Source organism: Delphinapterus leucas, chromosome 2, assembly GCF_059928025.1.
Source record: "Delphinapterus leucas isolate spDelLeu-1000000601 "Yukka" chromosome 2, BTC_Dleu_Yukka2, whole genome shotgun sequence".
NCBI classification, from domain to species: Eukaryota; Metazoa; Chordata; class Mammalia; order Artiodactyla; family Monodontidae; genus Delphinapterus; species Delphinapterus leucas.
In genome coordinates this window covers 61,340,712-61,365,903 of record NC_143130.1, presented here as the reverse complement: position 1 = coordinate 61,365,903, position 25,192 = coordinate 61,340,712, and the positions used below count along the sequence as shown (strand labels likewise).

The window sequence follows — 25,192 nt, the reverse complement described above, 5'->3', positions numbered from 1 at the left end:
CAAACTTCAGCATGAATTAGAAACACATGCAGAGCTTGGTTAAAACGGATTGCTGGGCTCTATGCCAAGATTTTTATTCAGGAGGCCTGGGATGGGACGCTAGAAGTTGCATTTCTAGCAAACACCCAGGTGACGCTCCACAGACCACGCTTTTAAGTAGCACTGCCCTACAGCACTTCCATCAGAGGATTCTATTCTAAGTGCCAGCATCCTAAGCAAAGCTCAGCGGCGGAGCTCCCTTTGGCCAAACTGAACTATTCTCATCTTTTGGTTCTTTTTCCTCTGTAGCCTTAGTTTCTCTTGCATAACCTTTCACATGGCTTGGGCTGCCGACTGGGAGAGCTGGTCCTAATGCAGGACCTTCAGTATTCTTTCCTCATATCCACACATCAAGTCTGGCTTGGCTCAGCCCACACGTTCATTCTCAAACCCATCCCTGCAGACAGACATGGTAATCTGGCCAGACTGAGTGATGTGCTCACCTTTGTGAAAGGCGTGGGATTATCTGATTGACAGATCTACCAGGACCACCTGGAGTAGAGGGGCAGAAAACCAGAGTGGAAAACCCGTAGCTTACAGGAATGATGAGCTCAAGGCAGTGGTCACCTCTCGGGGGTAGAGGGAAACAGAGAAGAATGAGACCTGAAAGGGACACACAGGGGGCTTCAAAAGTACTGATTAATTTGTTTCTGAAGCTCGGTAGTGGATGCACAGGGCTTTCATTTTAATTCTACCTTTCGCGTTTTACTATGTTTGCAAGTATGTATGTGTACACACACACACACACACACACACACACGAGTTTTAAGTCCAGTATGAACACCCATCAATATCAAAGGTTGGCAAACGACTCTTATTTCACTAGATAGGCTTCGGATAGGGTAACATCAGACGAGACCTAGGAGAAGGACAGCTCTCCGTTTTGCTCAAATTGGGTTACAGGTTCTCCAAGACGGTAGGGGAACAACGAATAGAAAATCTTCACTGCACAGTTCCCACCTTTCTTTTTTTATGATGTTTACATTTCTGTCCATTTTAACATCTTATTTAAAAGTAACTGGGACTTCCCTGGTGACGCAGTGGTTGAGAATCCGCCTGCCAATGCAGGGGACATGGGTTCGATCCCTGGTCCAAGAAGATCCCACATGCCGCGGAGCAACTAAGTCTGTGCGCCACAACTACTGAGCCTGTGCTCTAGAGCCCACGAGCCACAACTACTGAGCCCACGTGCCACAACTACTGAAGCCTGTGGCCTAGGGCCCATGCTCTGCAACAAGAGAAGCCACCGCAATGAGAAGTCCATGCACCGCAATGAAGAGTAGCCCCCGCTCGGCGCCAACGAGAGAAAGCCCACGTGCAGCAATGAAGACGCAACGCAGCCAAAAAAAAAGTAACTGCAAGAGTAGCCACAGTACACATAAAGTGTGAAAAGACCACAGCCCTATTAATCCTGGTATCTTTAACAGTTATTGCTAGAGAATGTTTTCCTTCACCATTTCCATTCTTTCCAAGTTTTATTCAAAAAAAAAAAAAAAGAGGGGGAGGGTGATTAAGATGTGCATAAAGAGTAATCATCATTACAATATTCACCTGGACAGCAATAAAAAGGACCCAATTCAGCTGGCACCATCCTATTTTCCCACTAGACAAGTTAAAAAAAAAGTCAAAGCTTTCTCAATGTGGAAGAATAGGACAGCTTTTACACTGAAATGGTGCCCCAAATGAGTTACAAAATCCCTGATGTTGTCTTCTATTTATCCTTTTCTTTCTGTTCTTTTTCTTTCTTCTCACGCTCAGCTTTCGCTTCTTCTTCCTCATGTTTTTTGATCAACTGTTCCACTTCCTTTTGTTTGAGAACTCTGATGACTGTCTTCCCATTCTCTCTTGTTAGTGTGGCGATTTCCACTGGAAGCAAACACACACACTTGTAATACAGGCAGCCATACTTAGCCAAAGCCCTTAACGAGCAGCCACAGTTTAACCTCTTCACACCGTGTGAGCCTTAGTACACCACTTTCCCAAGTTTTCTGCTGAATATAATTCGTGGATACTTTCATGGAAACAAAATACCTTCAATATTGTAATGTTTTTATGAATATTTTTATTTTACTGTCATCTTTATCTTCATCCATACTAACTTTCTGAGCTGCTGTTCTGTTACTTTTGTGGAAAAAGTACAACCAGCCAATTGCTCTAGCTGGCCTGACCAGAAAGAGCCAGTTTCCTCGTTAGAACCTCTGAGGGCTCAGCCAAAATCTTTAACCAGTACTTACACTTATTTTTCATGAACTTTTCAAATCTCTTTTCAAAACAAAGGCATGAAAAGCAGCTCCCATGACTATGGATGAGAAAAGCAGACTAATGCCAGAAGGAGGAGAAATTTTGAGAAGGGAAAATTGAGTAGTGCCTCCTTGAAATTAGGTAGAAGTAGACAAGAGGACAATCTGCAAGTAAATGGCATTTTTTAAAGCAACACCAGGAGCTAAGTTATCCTAAACTAAATCAATACGTTAATTTACCACAATTTTTGAAAAACATTATTTACAAATATTGTTTTATATGGTCATGTAACTTTAGTTAAATAAAGCATTTACAATTGCAAACATGGGCTTAACGTAAGAGATCAGTAGATTCAGAAGAACAAAGGGTACAACTCATGCAAATGTTATACCTCTGGTAAAGGACACCAAACATATATAACCATATAATTACTTTCATATTCTTTATCATATGTACACATGAGCACAGATATCATTGTCAAGAAGTCGATAAGATAAAATAGCATGGATCAGATTTAACTATGAATATTGAGAACATTCAGGCTCAAGTCCTTAAGCTTGTTATGTAGTGTGGGACGGTGGCTCCAGAACTTGTCAGTGTTGACCTTGTCAAGTCTTAAAAAATAGCTGTAAGGTCACCTAACTTATAAGGCTGCTGTTTCAGTGCACTATGATAACATGTTAAAGGCCTACTCAATCAATTCCCTCACTAAGCAAACAAATTAGAGGAGTGGACATAAATTACCTTTTTCAGCAGAGAGCTTACTAACATCCATGGTCTTATTTAGGACTTTGATAGCTAAAGCAAGAGCTGACTTCAAAGTCATTTCTCCTTCTTTGTAATCTTGTTTTAACATTGACACAGCTGCCTATAAAACATAAGGAAGAATCAACATAGAGAACTTCCTTTAAATTTTTGCGATTTTTAGGAACATGAATAATGCCTGAATTATTATTGGCATTATAACCAACATAAACAATTTTTTTTAACATCTTTATTGGGGTATAATTGCTTTACAATGGTGTGTTACTTTCTGCTTTATAACAAAGTGAATCAGTTATACATATACATATGTTCCCATATCTCTTCCCTCTTGCATCTCCCTCCCTCCCACCCTCCCTATCCCACCCCTCCAGGCGGTCACAAAGCACCGAGCCGATATCCCTGTGCCATGTGGCTGCTTCCCACTAGCTATCTACCTTACGTTTGTTAGTGTGTATACAACATAAACAATTTTAATGGCAGGGAGGGTTGACATGGGATAGGGGTGCAAAGGAGGGATGTTGATGATCTATGAATGAATCCCAGGTATCCATGACAGAATTCAGGGGGTCTGAACTAGTATGTGGGAGACGGGGGAACCAGATCTTATTTTCACAACTTCTAACTGAAAATTAGCACTTCCTTTCATTATTACTGTAGGCAGTAAACCCTAGTAGTATTAGTAGTACCTGTGACTTCATCACCAATAGAAATCACAGATACTTTCATATCACATTAAGGCTGTTGCAGCTACCTTAAAATGTTGTTTACACTCAGCACTACTTTAAAACCATGGCAGTTACTAGACCCTTTGGTACATTCTATAGCAACACAAAAATACTCACAGCGCTATTATTTCCAATGCATGTAGCTTTCCATCCTCCATAATTTCCGCTAGGGTCACTCTGATAGAGCTGAAAGCCATAGTGCTTATCCCAGCCAATGTAAAGCAATGAAACACCAAAAGGACGTTTTCCTTTAACAGAGAAAAAAAAAGCTAAACATACCAACAATCTAAATTTAGTATCACTATGGTTACTTGAGCTCAGTGGCTAACCCCTCTTCTGTGAAGTTAAGCATTCATAAACTGTTCCGTGTTCTGGCCACCATAGATAAGCTCCATCAAAAATTCCACTTTTGTTTCTAGGATTTGGATGCAGCTAGGAGAGGGAATAAAGACAAAGAGGACCAGTGCTAAATTTCATCATTATGTAAAAAGCAATTTGTTTCCTGATTTAAAAATGTTATTTTGGCCTTCCAATAGTCTACATAGTGGAAGCCAGTTAGTTCATGAAGTGAGAATGGATGAAAAGTGTCTATTTATTTCATTTTTCAATTTCATTTTACCATCTCAAAAAGGTTATTACTCATAAAACGTTTTATCTTTTGGGAATAAAATTTCCAAAAGTTTCAGTACCTCCAAACTGCGTATAAGCTTGTTTGATATCACACAGTGCTGTGACCAACTGCTCACAAGGAATTGGCTCCTGATACTGCAATAAATACCTAGGATAAAGAAACTGGCACATGAAGAGTTTTCTCTAAAACACTCTATATACACACTCTAAGCAAAATACCCTCTGAAAAGAAATCTCTGTCATGGGGTCAACATAATAGTCACTTACAAATAATCTAAAGGGGGAGAGTAGAGGGCATGGCAACATCTTAAAAATCATACAGTAACTAATATTTTGCAAGTTTGGTTAAAGAAAAAAACACTGTAATTTGCAATTAATAGGTTTTTAATGACTCTAATCTTTACAAAAAGGAGTTCTTAGAAACATCAAAACTAATTTTACATATCATCAATTATAGCATTTATGACCATACCTTTGAGCAATGAGCCTCAGTTCATTAGTCAGAACATTAGCATCAGAAGTTATGCCTGCCACACTGCAGGCCATATCCCTTGAGGAAAAGAAAGACATTTATCTTTAAGCAGAGAAGATGTTTACCAGGGGTATTTTACAAGTTTTAGAAAGTACTAAGCTCTATTAGAAATTCACCACGCTTCCTCTCAGCTGCTACACCCTTCAGACAAAACCTATGTGTGTTTTATCTTTGTAGGAAACTTTCAACTTGATGTCATTCAACACATAAGATAAACAAATGCACACTTAAGTTCTTCACAAGAGATGTATTTACCATCATCACCCTGTGAACAGGGCAAGAGAATAAACACTAGGAAGCTAGGGTAAATCCCAAGAAGATTCAACCACAAAGAAGAAAAAGGTTTTGCCAGACAGGAAGACAGACTACCCCACGCTCTTGGGTAGTAAGTACTCTCACCTCCTAAGGCCTAACTTGATGGGGGTGAGGGTGAGGGGACCCGAAGGGCGGGATATTTTATGAGCCTGCCTAGGAAGCTCAGGGCTAGGCTTACAGGGAGGGTGCATTTCCTTTCACTACCCCCCGTTCCCTGAAAGCTGCCCCGGCTCTCCTACAGCTTCGACACCCTCTGGCACTGTGCCTAATCAAGCCTGCAAGCTGCTGAGGGGCCCAACAGTGACTGTAGAGGGATGACACTTTCTTGGGTGAGTGTATCAGAAAGGCCCTATAACCAGAATTCACCTGGCTCACCACTGAAGGGAAAGTCTCCAATGAGCAAACCCAGCTCTCTGCTAGCTGCAAAGCCCTGAACACCCAACTGTAACAGAAACTTCACTAAGTGTACAGAAAAGTCTAAACTTTTCCCAGACCTTCAGGAGGCCTGTTCTTTGGTAAGATTCAGTATAATTCAAAATAATTCCTGAGTAACCATTATAAAAAATACCTTGAGGGCCTCCTATATGCCAAACACTGTGCTAGTTTATCTCATTCATTTTATTTTATTTCATTAAACTGCCACAACCACTCTAGTAGGCACTGAAGCCCAGAGAAGTGAAACAATGGGTGTGAAGTCACAGCTTTCATATTCTTTCATATTCTTTGGTGAATATGAAAGTCCCAGTTACGTTCATATTCTTTGCATTGGTGGAGCCCAGATTTAACCCAAAGCTCTGTGACCACCAAGCCTCTTATCACTATACAACGCTGTTTCTCCACTAAGTACTTGACCCTGCACTTTAAAAGAATAACATATGGTCCTGGGCCTCAAGGAAGTTTCAAGCAAATAAGTTAAAAGGAAAAAATTTCAGAAGTAAAAACAGAACAAGCTGTTCAATTCTATCATGTCACATGGAATAGCCCTCCCAAAATATGATGAGATGTTTGCCCTAAGATTTCACTTACTCATTCAGTTTATAAATTTTTTCAGAAAAAAAGACTTCATCAAGAAGCTTGTGGATGTTACGTCTCTCTGCTGCAAGCAGAACACCATCATTTGCTAAAATTCCCAAACAGGTGCCTGCATGTCCTATAGCTTCCATGGCATATTCAACTTGGTACAAGCGACCTACAAGACAAAAGCAGTGAGAAACCAAGACTCTCTTCCTTGTTCTTGCACCACTGGTTCAAGAGAAATCAGCAACAACACTGGAGGGCTACAGACGAGAGTCCTACTTTTACTCATAGTCCTGTGATGTACATAATCAACCTGGTGATCATTACTTCAAACTACAGAAAGGATGAACAACTTAGTCTTAAAAAAAGTTTGTAGATTCCCCACCCACCCCTAAAATTCAAACACTTAAAATTTTTTTTTATTTGAGACAGATCAAACAATTTATATTTTACCTTCTGGAGAAAATATAGTGGTCCTGGAGTCATATCTTCGAGACTGCAAAGGAAAAACATACAAATGATTCCTACCCACTTTTAGTAAGCCAACTCCTGTAAACCCACAAATCATTTTACAGAACACATCCTGGTATACAAAATTCAGAGAGTGGGAGGAAACTGGTAAGACATCATTCCATTTCAATTTTCTCATGCAAGTCTGTAAGCTGAGTACAAGCAATACAATTTATCAGGCAACAGCTAACTGGCATGTGTATTAACTCACCATGTTTTCTGAACTTTATGATAATTCCTGTAAAAAGAAAATAGGATAATTATTAAAATGAAACTTACAATTTAAAAAGCATTTCTTGACTTGAAAAAAAAAAGTTTTCTTCACTCTCTTCATTCAGCCAACATTTACGGTGCACCAGGCACTATGCCAAATGCTGGAATGCCAGCATGGGTAAGAGCAATCCCTTTCCTAAAGAGCGTACAGTCTGGTGGCCAGGTGAGGGAGAAGACACAGAAGGACAATTATAAAGCAATATGGTAACAGGGGCACTAAGGGTAGAGTGGGAAGAGGGTTGGAGAAAATCAAAGTATTTTTTGCGAAACACATACAGAAAATGAGCCCAAATTAGAGATGGGAGAGGCAGAAATAAGGCTGAGAACATTTAGGTCTAAGAGGAAGCACAGGGGAAGAAAGAAGGGAAAGGCATTCCAGGCAGAGGAGAAAGCTTGGGCAAAAGGCACTGAGACAGGATAGCTTAATGGGCGAGAAAAATTGCTGAAGTTAAAAAAGATATGAAAAAACTAAAGAACTAAGCAAGTATCCAGGCCATGTAGAGCTTTCAATGCCAAGCTAAGAGGCTTAGGCTTTCTCCAGAGAATGATACGGGGTCCTGAACTATGAAGGGGAGGAGCGGGATGGTAATCTTTGGCATCATAACTATTACTGCAAAAGACAACAATGGGGCTCAGCGTGATTTGGTGAAAAAGCCAAACTTCGGCCTCCAGAGCCAATTTTCCCAAATTCTAGAATATCGGTAATTAAAAATGGAAAGATAAGCAGGGATCAGGTCCCGAAGGCCCGCGTGCCCAGGTAAAAACTATGAATGCTATCTCTTATGCAATGGGGCTCCAAAGAATGATGCTGGGCCAAAGAGCCACAGGAGCTGACTGGCATTTTAGAAAGATCGCTCTGGCTGGTGAAGAGTGGGGCAGGGTAACCAGCTATGCGGCTGCTGCAACACGCAGGTGAAAGTTAAGGCTGGCCCTGAGCAGAGCGCCAGGAGAGCACAGAGAGGAGACCGCCGGGGCTTCTGATTCGCGAGAGAACACAACTTTCTCATCTCCACGCCAGACGCAGGACAACGGCCCGAGGCGAGTTCACCTGCACCTCCTTTCCCGCAGGTTCACTTTCACTACGGACTCTTAACAGTGACGGAGGCAGCCCTACAACTCTGTCCTGCCCACCGGCCCCGCGCCCGCCTCGCCGCCCGAGCGTCCCCAGCCCCGTGGTGCCTGCTCAGTGCAGAGAAGCCCGACGGCGGCCGTCCGGAGCCAGTCCCGCGGCCGGTCCATCACCAAGGAGCCGATGCAGAGTCATCGTGTCCACGGTTCCTCGGCGGCCGCTGCAGGCCGGGACCAGCTCTGCCGCGACGCTCAGGATCCCCGCCCGCGAAGAGAGCGGCGAAGCTTCCGCGAGTGCGCAGGGGGTAAAGGCTCACCGAGGGGAGACGCTGAAGAGCCTACACGGAGATCTTTCTCTGCGAGAGAAAACGCACCACCACTGCCTGAGTATCCGCTGCTAATATGGCCCCCGCGCGTGCGCAGAGCCACCGGCGGGGGCGGGGCAGCCGAAGACGCGGAACTCCTTCTGGGGGGCGGAGCGAGCGCTGGTTGTCCTCGTGGGAGCTGCGGAGTTGAGGTTCGAAGGCACTGGCAGGGACCCTCAGCACGATGAGGGGGAGCTAGAACACGGGGAGCGGGGCAGGAAGACCCTGGTCAAGGAGGAAGTGGAATTATAGCTAATGTCCCTTTTCCACTGTTTGCGCTTTATTGTCACTTTCGCTTTCTATTCAGCACTAAGTCATTGGCCCAGGAGAGCACTGGTGTGGGACCGCCTGTTAATTGCTTGCCTTTCCTGCCCTGTTCTCAAAACGGACCCAAGCGCGTCAGACGTTACCCTTCACTCTGCCTTTTCTCACCATCTCCCTTCTTGAATCTGTCTTCCACTTTTATTGCTGATACATGCACTTTGGGGCATAAAAGCATATTATGAGGGGGTTTACACCTTTGGGAGAACTTTCACCTTAGTCTCCTCCTCTTGTCTTTCACCTCGTTAGAAAGGATTCCCCTGACCAACCTAGTTAAAGCAATACCCTACCATCACCGTACACACGTTATCTTCTATACAGAAATTGTCATGTTTATTTATGTGTTCATTATGCATCTCTCCTTTCCACTCTTTTTTTCATCTGGCTTCAGTCTCTATGTAAACTATCTACTATTCATGTTTTAAGTTTCTCCGAGCTAGACGCTTGACTAGGTCTGAATTAATGTGTAGTCATTTGCTCATAGTCTCCTCCAAGAAGAGGTCCACAGGGTAGGGACTTTGTCCTCTTCATGTTGGGCAAAAAATTATTATTTACGGATCTGGGCTTTGAAAAGGAGGTAACCTGGGAATGAGTTGTGGTTTGAGGTCTCTCCTTTCATTTCTGCTTCCCAGGCACATAGGGAGGTGAGCCAAGGCAAAATGGCAAGGGCCACAGCCAGACAGGTGGTGTTCTGAAAGCATCCTTAGGTGGCAGTGTAACTTGTGTAATCTCTCTGAGGATCCCTGCCACCTTAGTTCATTCTGACGAATTCAGCATTAAGAGTTTTAAATGAGAGGTAGAATTTATTAGGTCAAAAGAAGAGGGATCAGTTGAGATAAAAGAGCAGAAGTAAAAATGAGTTTAACAAGTTTGGGTGACAGAGTAGCTCAGTCTGGTCAGAGTGAAGAAACGTCAATAAAGGGAGGAAAGGAGGAAAGGCATTTTAGGCCAAACTGTAGAATCCCTTCAATGCCAGAATTTTTTCTCTGTAGGTGGTGGGAAAAGAGGATTAAAGTGATGTTTTAGGATGAGAAGCCTCATGATCTCCCATCCCACATGTTCCTCCTACAATGTGGCATGGATGCTTCCCACTGAGAGGTTTTGTGTCCCTTTACCCTGAATCTGGGTGGGCCTGTGACTGCAACGGAAGTAACATCATATGACTTCCAAACGCAGGTCATAAAAAATAAATTTCTGTCTTGTTCTCTTGGGAAGGTGTTTCTTGGAACCCTGGCACCATGCCATGAACGAGCAGAGACCAAATGGAGAGATATTCCACCAACAGCCCACATGAGGTTCCAGCATGACTGGCCAGATTTGTGAGTGAGGATTCCTCTAGATGATCTTAGTCCCCCATCATTGAATCTCCCCCAGCATTGAGGTCTTCCCAGCTGAGGCCCCAGGCATTGTGGAGCAGAGACAAGCTGTCCCAGGGCCTGTCTGAATTCGTGACCTGAAGAATCCATAAGATATAAAAAATTGAGCTTTCAATCTACTTTTTGGTTAAATTGTCACACAGCAATATATTGTAATGAGAGTTTTTATGTGGCCCTAATATGAAGGCTGTAAGGTGGAGAGATTAAGGATAATAACACCAGAAAGTAAAGTTCTGTTGCAGTCTAGAGGGGATAAAAGCCCAGACAGAAAAAGATACTTGCAAGAGTAGAGTCTTTGCTGGAGGTATGGTATTGATTCCCAAATCTAGAACTGGTTTTCCTCCTCATTGGTGGAAAGAACCAAAGACCAGCACTTGTAGACGTGCATTCATTCTAACAGTTCATCAGATGGTTCTCTATTAAGGCTGTGCTAGGGGCCTGGCACCAAGCTAGGTTCTGAAGATAATGAAATAAATATTATTCAATGTATGCCACCAAAGAGTTTATAAACTACATTGACCTGATTGATTGGAGGTAAGCTAGGGCAAACACCAAATAGTAAAATAGCAATGCAAGGCAGCCCGTATTTAAATATCTGAAGAGTTGGTTAGCAATATTTGCATTAAGATAATTCAGTGGAAGAGAATCCATGTTAGCAGAAGGAGCAAGCAAGCAGGAAATCTGTAGAGTTTCATGGTATAAGAAAATGAACATTGGTCTGGGAGTGAAATGCAAGTTTTAGTTCATTTTTCTAGTCCCCAGTTTCCTGAATGGTCAAGGCAGATAAAAATCACAACCCCTTAAATTTGAGAAGCATAAGTGCTTTCCTGTGAATGATCTCATTTGATCCCCCTAACACAGGTGTGTATGTGAGCCCATAGAGAGGAGAGGAGGGGAGGGGAGAAAGGAGGAGAGGAGAAAGTGGTATGGGTCCCTGGCTCTTTTGGAGCAAATTGCTTCAACTTTTAAAGCATCTATTTCCTCATCTGAAAATGGGGATTAATCACAACAGTACTATTTACATTCCCACCAACAGTGCAGGAGGGATCCCTTTTCACCACACCCTTTCCAGCATTTATTGTTTCTAGATTTTTTGATGATGGTCATTCTGACTGGCGTGAGGTGATAACTCATTGTAGTTTTGATTTGCATTTCTCTAATAATTAGTGATGTTGAGCATCTTTTCATGTGCCTCTTGGCCATCTGTATGTCTTCCTTGGTGAAATGTCTATTTAGGCCTTCCGCCCATTTTTTAATTGGATTGTTTGTTTTTTTTTTATATTGAGCTCCGTGAGCTGTTTGTATATTTTGGAGATTAATCCTTTGTCTGTTGTTTCGTTCGCAAATATTTTCTCCCATTCTGAGGGTTGTCTTTTTGGCTTGTTTATGGTTTCCTTTGCTGTGCAAAAGCTTTGAAGTTTACTTAAGTCCCATATATACACTACCGAATGTAAAATAGATAGCTAGTGGGAAGCAGCAGCATAGCACAGGGAGATCAGCTCAGCGCTTTGCGATGACCTAGAGGGGCGGGGTAGGGAGGCTCAGGAGGGAGGGGATATGGGGACACATGTATGCATATGGCTGATTCACTTTGGTGTACAACAGAAACTAACACAGTATTGTGAAGCAATTATACTCCAATAAAGATCTATTAAAAAATCATAACAATACTTTTCTCACAGTTTTTTTTGTGGAGATTAAATGAGATAATGCATGTAAAGTCCTGTGATATAATATGAAATATATGTTTGGTCTTTGTCCCCGGTTCTGGCACAAAGCTTCTAAAACTCTTGTCATTTCCTGAGTGGTAGGGGAGAGAGGAGCTTCTTTTTTATTCATAAGAAGCCCCTTTCGGCTACACATGAATTTATGCTAATGAAGTGAGTCTTGGAGGATGGGAGCTGATTATTAGAGGAACCAACCAAGTGACTAGAGGGCTGGAACTTTCAGCCTCACCCCCCACCTTCTGGGGAGGGGAGATGATTTGATCAACCAGTGGTCAATGATGTGATCAACCGAAGCCAGCATAAAAGCCCTAACCAAAGAGGTTCAAGAGCTTCTGGCTTGGTGAGCAGATCTACATGCCAGGAGCATGGTGCACCCCCCAACTCCACAGAGGCAGAAGCTTCTGTGCTCAGGATCCTTCTGGATCTCACCTTATGTATTTCTTCCTCTGGCTATTTATTATTATACCCTTAAAATAAACTAATAAACATAAGTAAGCATTTCCCCGAGTTCTTTGGGCTGTACTAGCAAATTATAGAACCTGAGGAGGGGGTCATGGGAACCCCCAACTTACAGCCAGTTGGTCAGAAGTACAACCTAGGACTTGAGGCTGGCATCTGAAGTGGAGGCAGTTTTGTGGGACTGAGCCCTTAACCTGGGGGTCTGCTCTAGCTCCAAACAGTTGGTGTCAGGATTGCTTAATGCGAAGGAAAACTCCACATGTTTAGCGTCAGAAGTGTTGTGAGAGTAGAGAGAGTTTTCTTTTAAATACTTAGTACTCAATAAATATTTGTTTTTATTATTTATTGTTAAACAGTAAGGCAGGAAGGACAGGGATTTGATCATCATTTACTGATCTAAAATTCTGATTCCTAAGAATCAGATCACTGATTGAATATTAGAGAGGCAAAAAGAAAACTTCTCCAATATTTTGAGTTTGGGTAACCTGGTTCATTCATTTAGTAAGTATTTATTAAGTCTTTTCTATGTGCCAAGCCCTGTGCTAAGAACTTTGCATTCATTTCTAAGAAGTCCTCACAACTAACTCTATGAGGTACTACAGGCACTATAAGATCGGTACTACTTCACCCTTACAGATAAGGAAATTAAGGTGCCGAGAAGTTAAAGGTGAATATAAGAATGATACAAGAGTGATACAAGAAAATTCAGAGAGAGACCTAGTTTGGGGAGTATAGATAGCTCTACAGGTAGGTCATTAGATGGAGAGATATAGAATCAATGTGTTCTCATGTATATGGAAAGAGATAACTACTGAGAAGGTGTTTGAATGGCCAGGGTTCTAGACTTGAGTCATCTCTAGAGAATGGAGGGTTAAAATGACAAGAAGTAAACAGCTATTTACTATATCATACTAAGGGGGACATGAAGAGAAATCAGTGAAGGAAATACAGTGGTATGATTAAAGTCAAGTAGTACATGTGAGCTATGTTCTTCAATATTACATATTCATATGAAAAGAAACATAAATTGTAGAGAATTTTAAAATATCCGCTTAGGGTCTTTCTTAGTATCGATATGAAAACTATTTCGGTACTTCAGGAGTTAGTGGCCTTGCCTGGGTGTGTTATTTGCTTACTTGCAGTTCCAGTGAGTTCTGGCATCTATCTCTGGAGTTACAGTTTCAATTGCTCTCTCAAACAAGTTAAAGCTTTCTCTTATGAATACCATCTGTGTTTCCTCCTAAGGCACTATGTGTGCCTTATTTTCTCCAGCCTTTCTTCTAGGATACATTAATTTTGTAAATATTTTTAAAGACCATGGGAAAGGCACTATACCAGGTGTAAAAAGGGGTGAAAGACAAAAAAAGTTTTACATTGTTTCTGACCTCAAATAGCTCTTAGGCTAGATGACTACACAGCCGTCATCCATGATACCAAGTGATGTGCCATACAGAAGACAGGGTACAATGGGATTCTGGACAACAAAGAGATGGGAGAAGGCTTCATAGAATTGGTGATATGTTAACTAGGTCTGTGTGTTACATCCACTTATTTAAAATATGTGAATATGTCTATACATATATATTCCTTTCAAAGTTTAAAAAAATCATTGATCTCAGGGCTGCAACAGACCCTGAGAGATTATCCGATTCAGAATATCACTCTACATGTTTGATACACAAGGCAAGTGAGACCCATAGAAAGACATGCTTGTTCATGTAGTACTTTCTTAGGTTTAAAAAATGGTCATGAAATTGCTAGAAGACCTTAGTGGTTTCATGTGCATTGCAGTGTTTCATCAATTCATCTTTAATTATGCAGGGAAACCCTTTATGGAATTAGATTTGGTCCTATTGGTTTTTAATTACCCAAGTTAGTGTGCATTTTTATCTGTTCACATGGAGATCCCAGATTCATAGGACTTGGCAATTTCAAACCAGATTTCTTCTACAGCTTTCTGGCCCATGTCAAACATTTGCTGTAAGTGCTTCCACCCAGTTTTTGCAGTAATCATGAGATACTCTTTGTTCTCTGGGTATAGCTGGCAAGAGTATGCAGCTAAGACAAGTGACTGACAAAAACGACTGCAAACAAGTAGAAACAAAGCACCCCTCTCCACAGGTGTCAGTGGGACTACACTTTCAAACCCTGCAAGGACATGACCTCCTACTTGTATAGGAGTCTTGCTTTCAATCATCATGTACATGATGGTGATTGCCACTTCAAACACATAGTAGCCATAGCTCATATCATCAAAATCTAAAATCCCAGACACTTGATATACAGCATCTCCAAAGGCTGACTTGCTGGACTCTATTAAAATGTTATGGTCGTTAAGATCTCCATGATTGATACCTGAAAGGAGAAAAATCAAGCCAAGTAAAAACAGTTGTTCAATACCCTAGTTCATTCTCTTTCCACTTCTCTTCCTCAGGTCTGGACATTCAGATAATTTGATAAGCAGTCAGAGATAAAGAGCTAATCCCTCTTTTTCTTGAAATAAAATAATTTCCTCTGAAAAGGATAAAAGCAGTTAATTTTGGTGGTTGTTTTTGCTTTTGCTTCTCATCAATACAAGGCCAGAAGATGGAGACTGTAGTCATTGTGAACACCTGATTTTGGCTATGAGCCAAGTAAAGGGAAAAGAACTGTACACACACGCACACACACACACACACCTACGTGTGTGTGCATATTCATATTATTATAAGAAGCAAAGAGTCCCAGAATGAACCAGATGTGCCTTTATTTTAACCTAGGATTTCTAAAAGAAATTTCTGATGACAAGGTAATTCCGAATGTCCCCAGTCTTTTGATTACTGGAATAGGTGGTGTTATTTTAAGACAGTACCACTCAAAGTGGGGGGCCTGTGGCTAGTGCTGGCCCACAAACTGTTATTAGTCTGCATCAAATAAAAACAGAAATTGAGACTGTTTAGATAATTTCATAGTGGTTTTTCATCAAAGAGTATGACAGGGGCCTTATCTCATTAACAGTATAGGCCAGTTTGAGTGTTGTCAAATGTGCATGGTAAATCATATGTGGTGTGAGCCATGAACTAATCTTGAATAGTAGGGCCATGTATCAGGCTGCAGTGGGTTGGGAGAAAACCCCAAACTTTTACCATGGATAGTTTGAGAAGCACTGATTTAAACCACTGAGTGAGGGGACTTCCCTGGTGGTGCAGTGGTTAAGAATCCGCCTGCCAATGCAGGGGACACAGGTTTGAGCCCTGGTCCAGGAAGATCCCACATGCCACGTAGCAACTAAGTCCGTGTGCCACAACTACTGAGCCTGTGCTCTAGAGCTCACGAGCCACAACTACTGAAGCCTGCACGCCTAGAGCTCGTGCTCCACAACAAGAGAAGCCACCGCAATGAGAAGCCCATGCACTGCAACGATGAGTAGCCCCTGCTCGCTGCAACTAGAGAAAGCCCGTGTGCAGCAACGAATACCCAACGCAGCCAAAAATAAATAAATTTATTTAATAATAAATAAATAAACCTCTGAGTGAGGATTAGGAGGAGATGGGGATGTCCACGCCTACTGAAGCAGTTAGTCATGTACTTTATAATAAGTACATGAAATAAAGTCCACAATATTAGCTTCTAAATATAATGTTGATTTCTTCTATATGAGTTAGTATTGTGTAATTCATGTTAAGTGATATGGCACAGTTGGTGGCCTGTAAAAGCAATGAATATTACTGTAAACTACACGCTTCTGATTTTGGGGTTCATCATACAATTGATGCCATGTCATAGTTTCACTGGCAATATTTTTTCTTCCTAGAGGTTCATAAAGTAATTGGATATCTTGTACAGTCAAATGGCATTTTAGAATCAATGAAATGTTACTTCACTAATGCAATCTGTATATGCAAGAACCTCTCTCATTTTGTTGCTTCTCTTCACATGTCCAATGGCCTATTAAGAAATGATACAGCTACTCAATGCTTGGAATAAAATGACAAAAGTTGTTGAATTTGAGAATTAACGAAAGAAAAGAAAGAGTTCTGATCCAGATGGCAGAGTGAATTCATTCTTTGATAACCCCAATATACATAGCAATGATAAAAGTAAAAAGAGAAAACAATAAATATACAGCCAGCCTCAAAACCAAGATAGATTTATACACTAAAAACAGAATAGAAATGCCAAGCACAAGCAGTGCAGTGAGCAGGAATAAAGCCACAGGCTTGTCTATTGTGTTCAGATCAGCAGTGTGCTTTCCCCCTTTGGGAGAAGGAACTTAAAATGCTACCTGCTGGTTGGGAAACAGACTCACCACATGAAGCTGGAGGCAGTGATGAGGGCTTCCCAACTCTTAAAAGGATGACAAAATCTGCTGCAACCCATTGTTTAGACTACTGCAGGTCGAAGGAGGCAGAAGGACAAAAATATAGCCTTAAAACCAAATGCCAAACCAGGCTGCTGTGTGACTATATTCTGTGCCTGATCATTCGAGTTACTGAAGTCTTTGGTTCAGTTTCTATAGTCAGTTTCTTGTTCTTGCTCATGATACCTTATTTCCCTGTGTGCTGATATAGAGTATGTTCTCTGGCCACAAGGCAGTTACTCTAGAAAAATAATCAAGAAGAACTTCTAAAACTGAAAAATACAATGAAAAAATTAAAAACACAATGGTTGGGTTTAAGAGATTAGACATAGCTAAAGAGAGAATCGATAAACTAGAAAATTGTTGAAAATGCAGCACGGGCAGAGAAAAAGATTAACACACACACACACACACACACACACACACACATGCGCACGCGAGAAGGTAATATACACAGAGGATTCAGTGAGAAGGTCTAACATGAGCTTAATTGGAGTCTCAAAAGGAGAAGAAAGAGAGAAAGGTGCAGAGGCAAGAATTCTCCATAAATGGTGAAAAACCATGTACACACACAGATTTGAGAAACCTGAGTAGATCAAGAAAAAAAATATTTTAAGAAAACATCTGAAAAGCATCCCAAAGGAGAAAAAGACAAAAGCAACAGACTGACAGCTGGCCTTTCAGCAGCAATGGAAGCTAGAAGACAGTGGAATTCTAAAATTCTAAACCCATGAAATCTAAAGTTCTATAGGCTGTGAAAATCTCCTCAGGGACGAAGACAAAATAAAAAACATTTTCAGACAAAATCAGAGAGAGTTCACCATTAGATAACTGCATTAAAGGAAATTCAGAAGGTTGTATTTCAGGCAGGAATAAAATAACTCCAGACAGAAGGTTTGGGGTGCTGGAAGATAAAAAGGGAATATATAAGTAAATCTAAATAAACTAGACTCTAAAACAAAAATAATAATGTCTTTTGTGGTGAAAATATAGAATTAAAGTTTACTAAAACAGCAGCATATGAGTCAGGAAAGAGATAAATGGAATGAAAGTATTTTAAGGTCCTTGTATTGTCTTGAATAATATCAGACTTTGATAAGTTAAAGTCACATGTTAGAATTCCTAAGGTAATCATTCAAAGAATAGAGAGTATATAATTTTCAAACTGCGGGAGAGAGAAAAAAAAAACGACAAAAATAATTAACACAAAAACAATTCACTCAAAAGAAGGGCAAAAAGGAAAAGAAAAAATGGAAAAGAGAAAAAATCAAGAGAACAAAAATATGATGGGATAGCTATATAATGTCAGATGGAGTAGACATTAAGGCAGAAAACAATGGCAGAGATAAAGAAGGATACTTTATATTGATAAAAGATACAATTTCCTAGTAAGACAACAATTCAAATTTTATATGCATGTTGCCTTGAAATATATAAAGCAAAATTTGACAGAAATACAAATAAAAATAGACAATCCACAATCAGACTGGGAGATTTTATATATACTTTTCTTAATAATTATTAGAACAAGCAGACGAAAAGATAACTCAACAGTATAGAAAACTTAAACAACATGATTAACAAATTTGACCTACTGGACATATGTATAACTCTGTACCCAGCACCTACTAAATACATTCTTTTTAGCACACAGGGACCATTTTTTTAAAATTACCAAATGCTTCATTATAAAGTAAATCTTAACAAATTTCAGAGTACTAAAATCATATAGAGCTGCTCTGTCCCACATAGTAGCCACTTGCCGCAAGTTACCATTTAAATTCATTAAGATTAAATAAAAAATCCAATTCCTTAGTTGCACCAGTCATTCAAGTGCTCAGTAGCCACACAAAAGCTAGTGTGTTAGACATCACAAATACAGAACATTTCCATCATTGAAGAAAATTCTGCTCGAAAGCACTGATACAAAATACGTTCTCTGACCATAATGCAATTACAGTAGAAGTCAACAGTAAAAGGACAATCAAAAATTTCATCATATATATCTTTTATTGATCTATATCAATGGAGAGGTAGACCAGTGTTCATGGATTATCTTACTCGATCTTATAATATAAATATATATACCCATTTTCTCCAAATGTGTATATAGATTCAATTCTAGCCAAAATCTAGCCAAAATCTCAACAAAATTTGTCTTTAAACATGACACGCTGATTCTACAATTGATATGGAAATGTAAAGAACCAAAAATACTCAAGACCCTCTTATAGAAGAACAAGAAGGTGGGAGGACATGTTCTACCAGATATGAAGACTTAAAAAGTTAAAGAAATTAAGATACTATGGTAATCTTTAGGTATGCTCAAAAATATTCCAGTTATCTTCCTTCTAGGAACATGCTGGGTTGCAATTCCCTGCTTCTCCAAAAGTTGTATGCGGCCGTGCGGCTTTTTTTGGCCACTTACATATGAACAGAAATGACATCACTTCAGGGCAGAAGCTTTAAGATCCAGCGTACAATTTACTACATTTTCTTTCCCCATAGCAACATTCCAGTTGATGAAAGTTCCATCAGTCTAAATCCCAAAGTGAGAAAACACAGAGCCCTAGTGAATCCATGATAGACCTGCAGCTTGAGTTGGAACTAATAAACCTTTGTTATTATAGTCCACAAGAATTTGGGGGTTATTTGTTACTGCAGCATGACCTAGCCTAGCTGATACACAGTGTGGTATGGGTGCAGAGACTGACAAATAGACCAATAAAGTAAAATAGAGTCCAAAGACATATTTGATTTACAACAGAGGTAGTACTGGAAAACAAAAGGAAAAACATGGCTTTTCAATAAATGTTGGTGAGAAAATTTATCAGCCATAAGAAAAATTCACACCATATATAAAAATAAATTCCAGATGGATTATAGGCCTATTATGAAAGGCAAAAAACTAAAACTTTAGGAAGATAATATAGGGTAATATCTCATGACCACAGGTAGGGAAAATTTTTTTCAGAAAACACTTACCATGAGGTAAAAGACTGATATATTTTAAACCAATAAATTAAGGATTATTCATCAAAACATATCATGAAGAGAGTGAAAAGACAAGCCACAGAATGGAACAAAATATTTGTAACACACATAACCAACCAGGGGCTTGTATCCAGAAAATATTTTGAACTTCTAAAATCAATGAGAAAAAAAATCCCAATAGAAAAACAGGCAAAAGACTTGAATAGGCACTTCACAAAAGAATATATCCAAATGGCCAATAATTGGGAAATGTATATTAAAACCACAATAAGCAACCATTACACACACATCAGATTTGCAAAAATTAAAGTCTGATAGTACCAAGGTTGTAGAGGAATATAAATTTTATTCTCTGCTAGTAGTGGTACAAAGTCATACAACCACCTTGGCATTAATAATGCCACCTTGTTTGGCATTATCTCTGAAGTTGAAAATGGACATGAACTATGATTCAGCAATCCTACCCCTGAGCTCATGAAGTCATATACTCAAAGAACTCATGAACATGTATAGCAAGAGACAAGAATATTCACAGAGCACTGTTCTTAACAGACCCAAACTGGAAAGAACTCAAATATCTTTGAAAAGTAGAATAGCTAACGTGTGGTATATTTATGAATCACATACTCTACAGTAATAAAAGTTAAAAATAAGCTATAGCCACATGCAACAACATGGATAATCTTACAGAAGTACTATTAAGAAAAAAAAAAAGGTAAGACACAAGTGAATATATACTGCAGGGAGACGGGACAGGGAGACCAGTTAGGAGGCTACAGTAATAATCCATTTGAGAAATGATGGTATTTTGGACCAAGTGGTGGTAGTAAATGTGGGGAACAGGGTTAGAAGTAGGGTATTCTTTGAAGTTAGAACTGATAGAATTTGACTGGATGTGAAGTGTGGGAGAAAGAACAAAGTCAAGCTGATGACTTGTAGGTTTTTGGTCAGATTAACTAGGCGAATGGTGGATACTATTTTAACGGAATGAAGATGACTGGGAGGGGGAAACAGGTTTGAGGGGGAAAAAAATCAACTCCTTTTTTTTTTTTTTTTTTACCACATTGTGTTTACACAAAGTAAGTGCTATTGGACTGAACTGTGCCCGCTCACCCCCCCACCCCGAGTTCCCTGCAAATCTATGTTGAAGCCCTAACCCTCAGTGCAATGGTATTTTGGAGATGAGGCCTTTGGGAAATAATTAGGTTTAGGGGAGATCCTGAGTGTGGGGCCTTCATGATGGGATTAGTGTCTTCATGAGAAGAGATACTGGAGAGCTTGCTGGCTCTCTCTCTAGCATGTGAGGAGGACACAGAGAGAAGAGAGTCCTTACTAGAACCTGACCATGCTGGCACCCTGATCTCAGACATCTAGTCTCCAGAGCTATGAGAAACACATTTCTGTTGTTTAAGCCACCCAGTCATTTGTGATTTTTTAATGGCAGCCTGAGCTGACTATTACAGAAAGCAGAGGACAAAAAGGATGTTCAAAGCCTATCCCCGGCTTTATTAGAAATGCCCCCTCAGTTCCTTGCCCTTTGACCAGTACTTCATTCTGGGTCAGAAGGTTTGTTACACCCTAAAGAAATTGTTGTGCATGTGCATAAGGAGATATGCCCTAGATTGCTCATTGCAGCATCATTTATACAGAAAAAGAAAAAGGAACCAACTAAAATTCCATTAACAAGAGGATAGACCCAAAAAAATTACATTAAAATAAATTATGGAACACACACACACACACACACACACACACACTATGGAATATTATTCAGCAGTTAAAGCTAACCAACTAAATGAACTAGAACTACACATATTAAATGGATCAATCTGAAAAACAATGTTGAATAAAAAAGCAGGTTGTAGAATGATAATATACAGCGTGATGCCATTTATCTAAAGTTTGAAAGCATGCAAAATACTACTGTAGGTAATTTATGAATATATACATATGTAGTAATATTAAAACATATGCAAATTTAGTAGGGAGGGGAGAGGTAGAATCATGTAAAGTTTAGAGGGGGCTTCAAATGTAGCAATTTTAAGGGATTAGAGGGGGCTTCAAATGTAGCAATTTTAAGGGAAGTGAAAGTATTATTCTTTAAAAGCAACAGGAGCAAATCTGACAAAGTTTTAAGATTGGATAAAGCTAAGTTGTACCTCCATACTTTGCTGATGGTTTGAAATTTGACAATTTAAAAATCAAGAAAAATACTGATTTGAAAGGGGGGATACTCACATTCTCGAAAATGACTTAATTTGGTCATTACTTCATCCTTGAACAGCTGAACAACCTGTTCGACAATCTCTCGATTCCGATTCTGGCCCAAGGCATACAGGTATTTCTCCAAAAGAGGAACATTTTTCAGATTCCAGATGAAGTTCTCCCGATGAAGACTACTTAACTTTGGGTGATGGAATTTCTAAATCAAAAGCAAAGAAACTCTTAGACTTTTAACAGCACAACCACTATGGAGAGGTCCGCACCCTCCAAAGGGTGGGCTGGGTGTGCCTTAGGGAAAGAGCTGGCATTCTCTCATGGTCACTGACTTGCTCCATTTACCTTCACCCACAAAGTGGTAATAACACCATATTTCTAGAGGATCTCATAGTTTTGAGAACACATTCCCATCTTCCCCGATCCTCACAACTGGGCAAAGATAGGTGTCGCCATCTGCAGCCTACCAAAGGAATGGAGGCAGCTCTAAAGAACTCTGTGCTGGGCCCCCTGCTCCCTCTCCGACTTCATCTTCAACAACTTTTTTTCACTCTCTTCTAACCACACTGACACTGGCCTCCCTGCTGTTCAAGGAACATGCCAGGCACGTTCCCACCCTTTTACGTTTGCTGTTTCTTCCTCCTGGGGACCCCAGGAATCCGTATGGCTAATGCCCTCGTTTCCACCAGGTCTTTACTCAGAAATCACCTTCTGGGGGAGGGTTCCTTGACCACTCCATCTAAAATTTCAACCCTTTCTCCAATATTTCATATCCCTCCTCTCTGCTTATTTTTTCTTTGTAAGCACTTGGTACAAAATGCTGTCTAACAGTCACCATGATTCCCTTACTTACCTTGTTATCCTTGCTAGAACGTAAGCTCCATGAGGGTCAGGAGCTTGTTTTGGGCCTGTTTTGTTCACTTCTGTATCCCCACGTCTGGAACAGTGCCTGGCACATAGAAGGCACTGCTCAAGCAATATCTATTGAATAAATGAATGTTCTTGGCATAGACAATTCTAGAATTGGAAAGGCCTTTAGATGTTGACTACTCTATCTAAAGTTCTAAATGGCTTTGACCATCATTGCACAAATGAAGAAAAGTTCAGAGAAGGATGATGAGTTGCCACTATGGGGCTGAGGGAGGACCCGGGTCTGCAGACTCCAGTCCAGATCCCTTTCACACAGTGAGTGCCTGAAGGGGTCTTGGTGTCCACCCAGTGGAGTAGCTTTCAAATTTTTTTGACCATGACTCGCAGTAAGAAATACATTTTACATTGCAACCTGGTATACAGGTAACACACACCTAGGGGAAAAAAGTTTCTGTAACAATACTTACAACCTTACATGTGCTGTATTCTGAGATTTTTCACTTTATTCTATTTCTTTAAAAATGTTCCTCTAAATTGATTTTAACACCCACTCTCATGACCTGGAGTTTGAAAACCTCCCCCTGATGCTCCTGTTACTATTATCATGTCCTTGCTAAGTGGTCATGTAGCCTCTGTTTGAATACTTCCTGCAGGAGGTACTTTTTACCCTCATTGAGATGGCTCTGTGTTCTCTCTTTTGCAGAGCTAAAAGCTGCCTCTCCCATAGTGTCTATGCAGTGGGTTCCAACTGTGACCTCTGGGGCCACGGGAACAGGATTAGTTCTCCCCCACATGACTGTCCTCTTGATATCTGAAGACAGCACTTCCGCCCCACAGTCTCTTCTGTAGAGTAAACCTTTCTAGTTCCTTCAGTTGTTCCTCACATGACATGGTTTTGAATCTCCTGACCATCTGCTGTGTTAAATGTCACTGTGGATCACAAAAATACTCTACACAGTAAGCACTGAAAAACACTGTTAGGAGTTGTGACTTCTGGGGAGTAGGACTGGAAAGGAACTAATAATGAAAATGATGGTAGAGAGAAAAAAGGTTCATTTTACACCTTTCAGTACTGCTACAGTACTGATACTTTTACCATGTGCATATATTACTTTTATTTTTAAAGAAGGCAAAATATAACACTCTTGTTGTGTTTGCAATAGAGCAACCGTCCGTTCAGGGAAGGCTCCGAGTCAGTTTCTAAAATGGTAGCACTGTTACCCCGTGCATCCCACTCTGGTATGGAGTAGTGGGAAGAATACTTGGGATCTGGACTTGGAATCAGACAGATCTGGGTTTCAACTGGTTTTATCACTTAATATCTCAGATATTAGCTTCCTTAACAGTAAGATCAGGTATCAATACCAACCTCACAGGGAATGTAAATTGGTGTAGCCACTATGGAAAACAGCATGGAGGTTCCTCAAAAAACTAAAGAGTTGCCATAGGATCCAGCAATCCCACTCCGGGTCATATACCCAGACAAAACTATAATTTGAAAAGATACATGCACCCCTGTGTTCATAGCAGCACTATTTACAATAGCCAACCTAAATGCAACCTAAAGCCAACCTAGGAAGCAACCTAAATGTCCATCAACAGATGAATGGATAAAGAAGATGTGATACATGTATACAATGGAATATTACTCAGCCATAAAAAGAATGAAATAATGCCATTTGCAGCAACATGAATGGACCTAGATATTATCATACTAAGTGAAGTAAGTCAGAAAGAGAAAGACAAATAGCATACGATATTACTTACATGTGGAATCTAAAATATGACAAAAGTGAACTTATCTACAAAACATTAACAGACTCACAGATAGAGAGGGAAGACTTGTGGTTGCCAAGGTGAAGGGGAGGTGGGGGAGGGAAGGACTGAGAGTTTGGGATTAGCAGTTGCAAACTATTATATATAGGACGGATAAACAGCAAGTTCCCACTGTATAGCACAGGGAACTATATTCAATATCCTGTAATAAACCATAATGGAAAAGAATATGAAAAAGAATATATATACACAAGTATAACTGAATCACTTTGTTATACAGCAGAAATTAACACATTGTAAATCAACTATACTTCAATAAAATAAAATTTAAAAAATACCAACCTCATAGTCATCTGTTGATAAACTAAGACATGAAATAAAGATTTCATACATAATAGGTTCTCAATAAATGTTTGTTGAATGTGAACCTTGCAGCTTATGTGCCTGACTTCTCTGGCCTTTCCATCCTTTGGCCCCGTAGCACACCAACCTGAGTTTCTGATAGTTTAATCACTACCCTTTATTAGCCTATCTAAACCTACCCCTTTTCAGCTTCCTCACTCTACCTCTCACACCAATTCCCATTTCTCAAGCACCTTGTTTCCTCTGCTACGAAGCTCTGACCACACCCAT

The 25,192-nt window shown here is 40.3% G+C and overlaps 2 protein-coding genes across 3 annotated transcripts in view; both read right to left on the bottom strand.

Annotated features, from left to right (window-relative positions):
* Positions 1–1,356: 1,356 nt before the first annotated feature.
* On the bottom strand, positions 1,357–8,515 carry PSMA4 (proteasome 20S subunit alpha 4). Of its 2 annotated transcripts, none has more exons than XM_022580150.3 (9): positions 8,227–8,355; positions 6,986–7,012; positions 6,718–6,760; positions 6,274–6,436; positions 4,873–4,950; positions 4,460–4,548; positions 3,888–4,018; positions 3,025–3,148; positions 1,357–1,905 (listed from the first exon to the last, which is right to left on the bottom strand). In XM_022580150.3, the coding sequence occupies exons 2-9, from the start codon at positions 6,986–6,988 to the stop codon at positions 1,751–1,753; spliced, it is 786 nt and encodes a 261-aa protein (XP_022435858.1). In that variant the 5' UTR covers positions 6,989–7,012; positions 8,227–8,355; the 3' UTR covers positions 1,357–1,750. The 2 variants fall into 2 exon arrangements, with proteins under 2 accessions (XP_022435858.1, XP_022435857.1); XM_022580149.2 differs by lacking the exon at positions 8,227–8,355 and adding an exon at positions 8,433–8,515 and having other exon boundaries at positions 1,359–1,905.
* A 136-nt stretch (positions 8,516–8,651) lies between these two features.
* Positions 8,652–25,192, bottom strand: part of HYKK (hydroxylysine kinase) — a 29,555-nt gene continuing 13,014 nt past the window's right edge. Inside the window, exons 3-4 of the mRNA XM_089906940.1 lie at positions 21,935–22,118; positions 8,652–14,718 (exon numbers count right to left, since the gene is read on the bottom strand). Coding sequence (XP_089763066.1) covers positions 14,258–14,718; positions 21,935–22,118 — 645 coding nt within the window. The 3' untranslated portion in view covers positions 8,652–14,257. The remainder of the gene's footprint in view (positions 14,719–21,934; positions 22,119–25,192) is intronic.

Excerpts from the sequence above, each read along its gene's own strand:
- PSMA4 (XM_022580149.2), bottom strand. Across the intron at positions 4,549-4,872 it reads CTGAGGCTCATTGCTCAAAG|GTATTTATTGCAGTATCAGG; the intron begins GTATGGTCATAA and ends TCTTTATCCTAG. Across the intron at positions 1,906-3,024 it reads TAAGCTCTCTGCTGAAAAAG|TGGAAATCGCCACACTAACA; the intron begins GTAATTTATGTC and ends GTTTGCTTCCAG.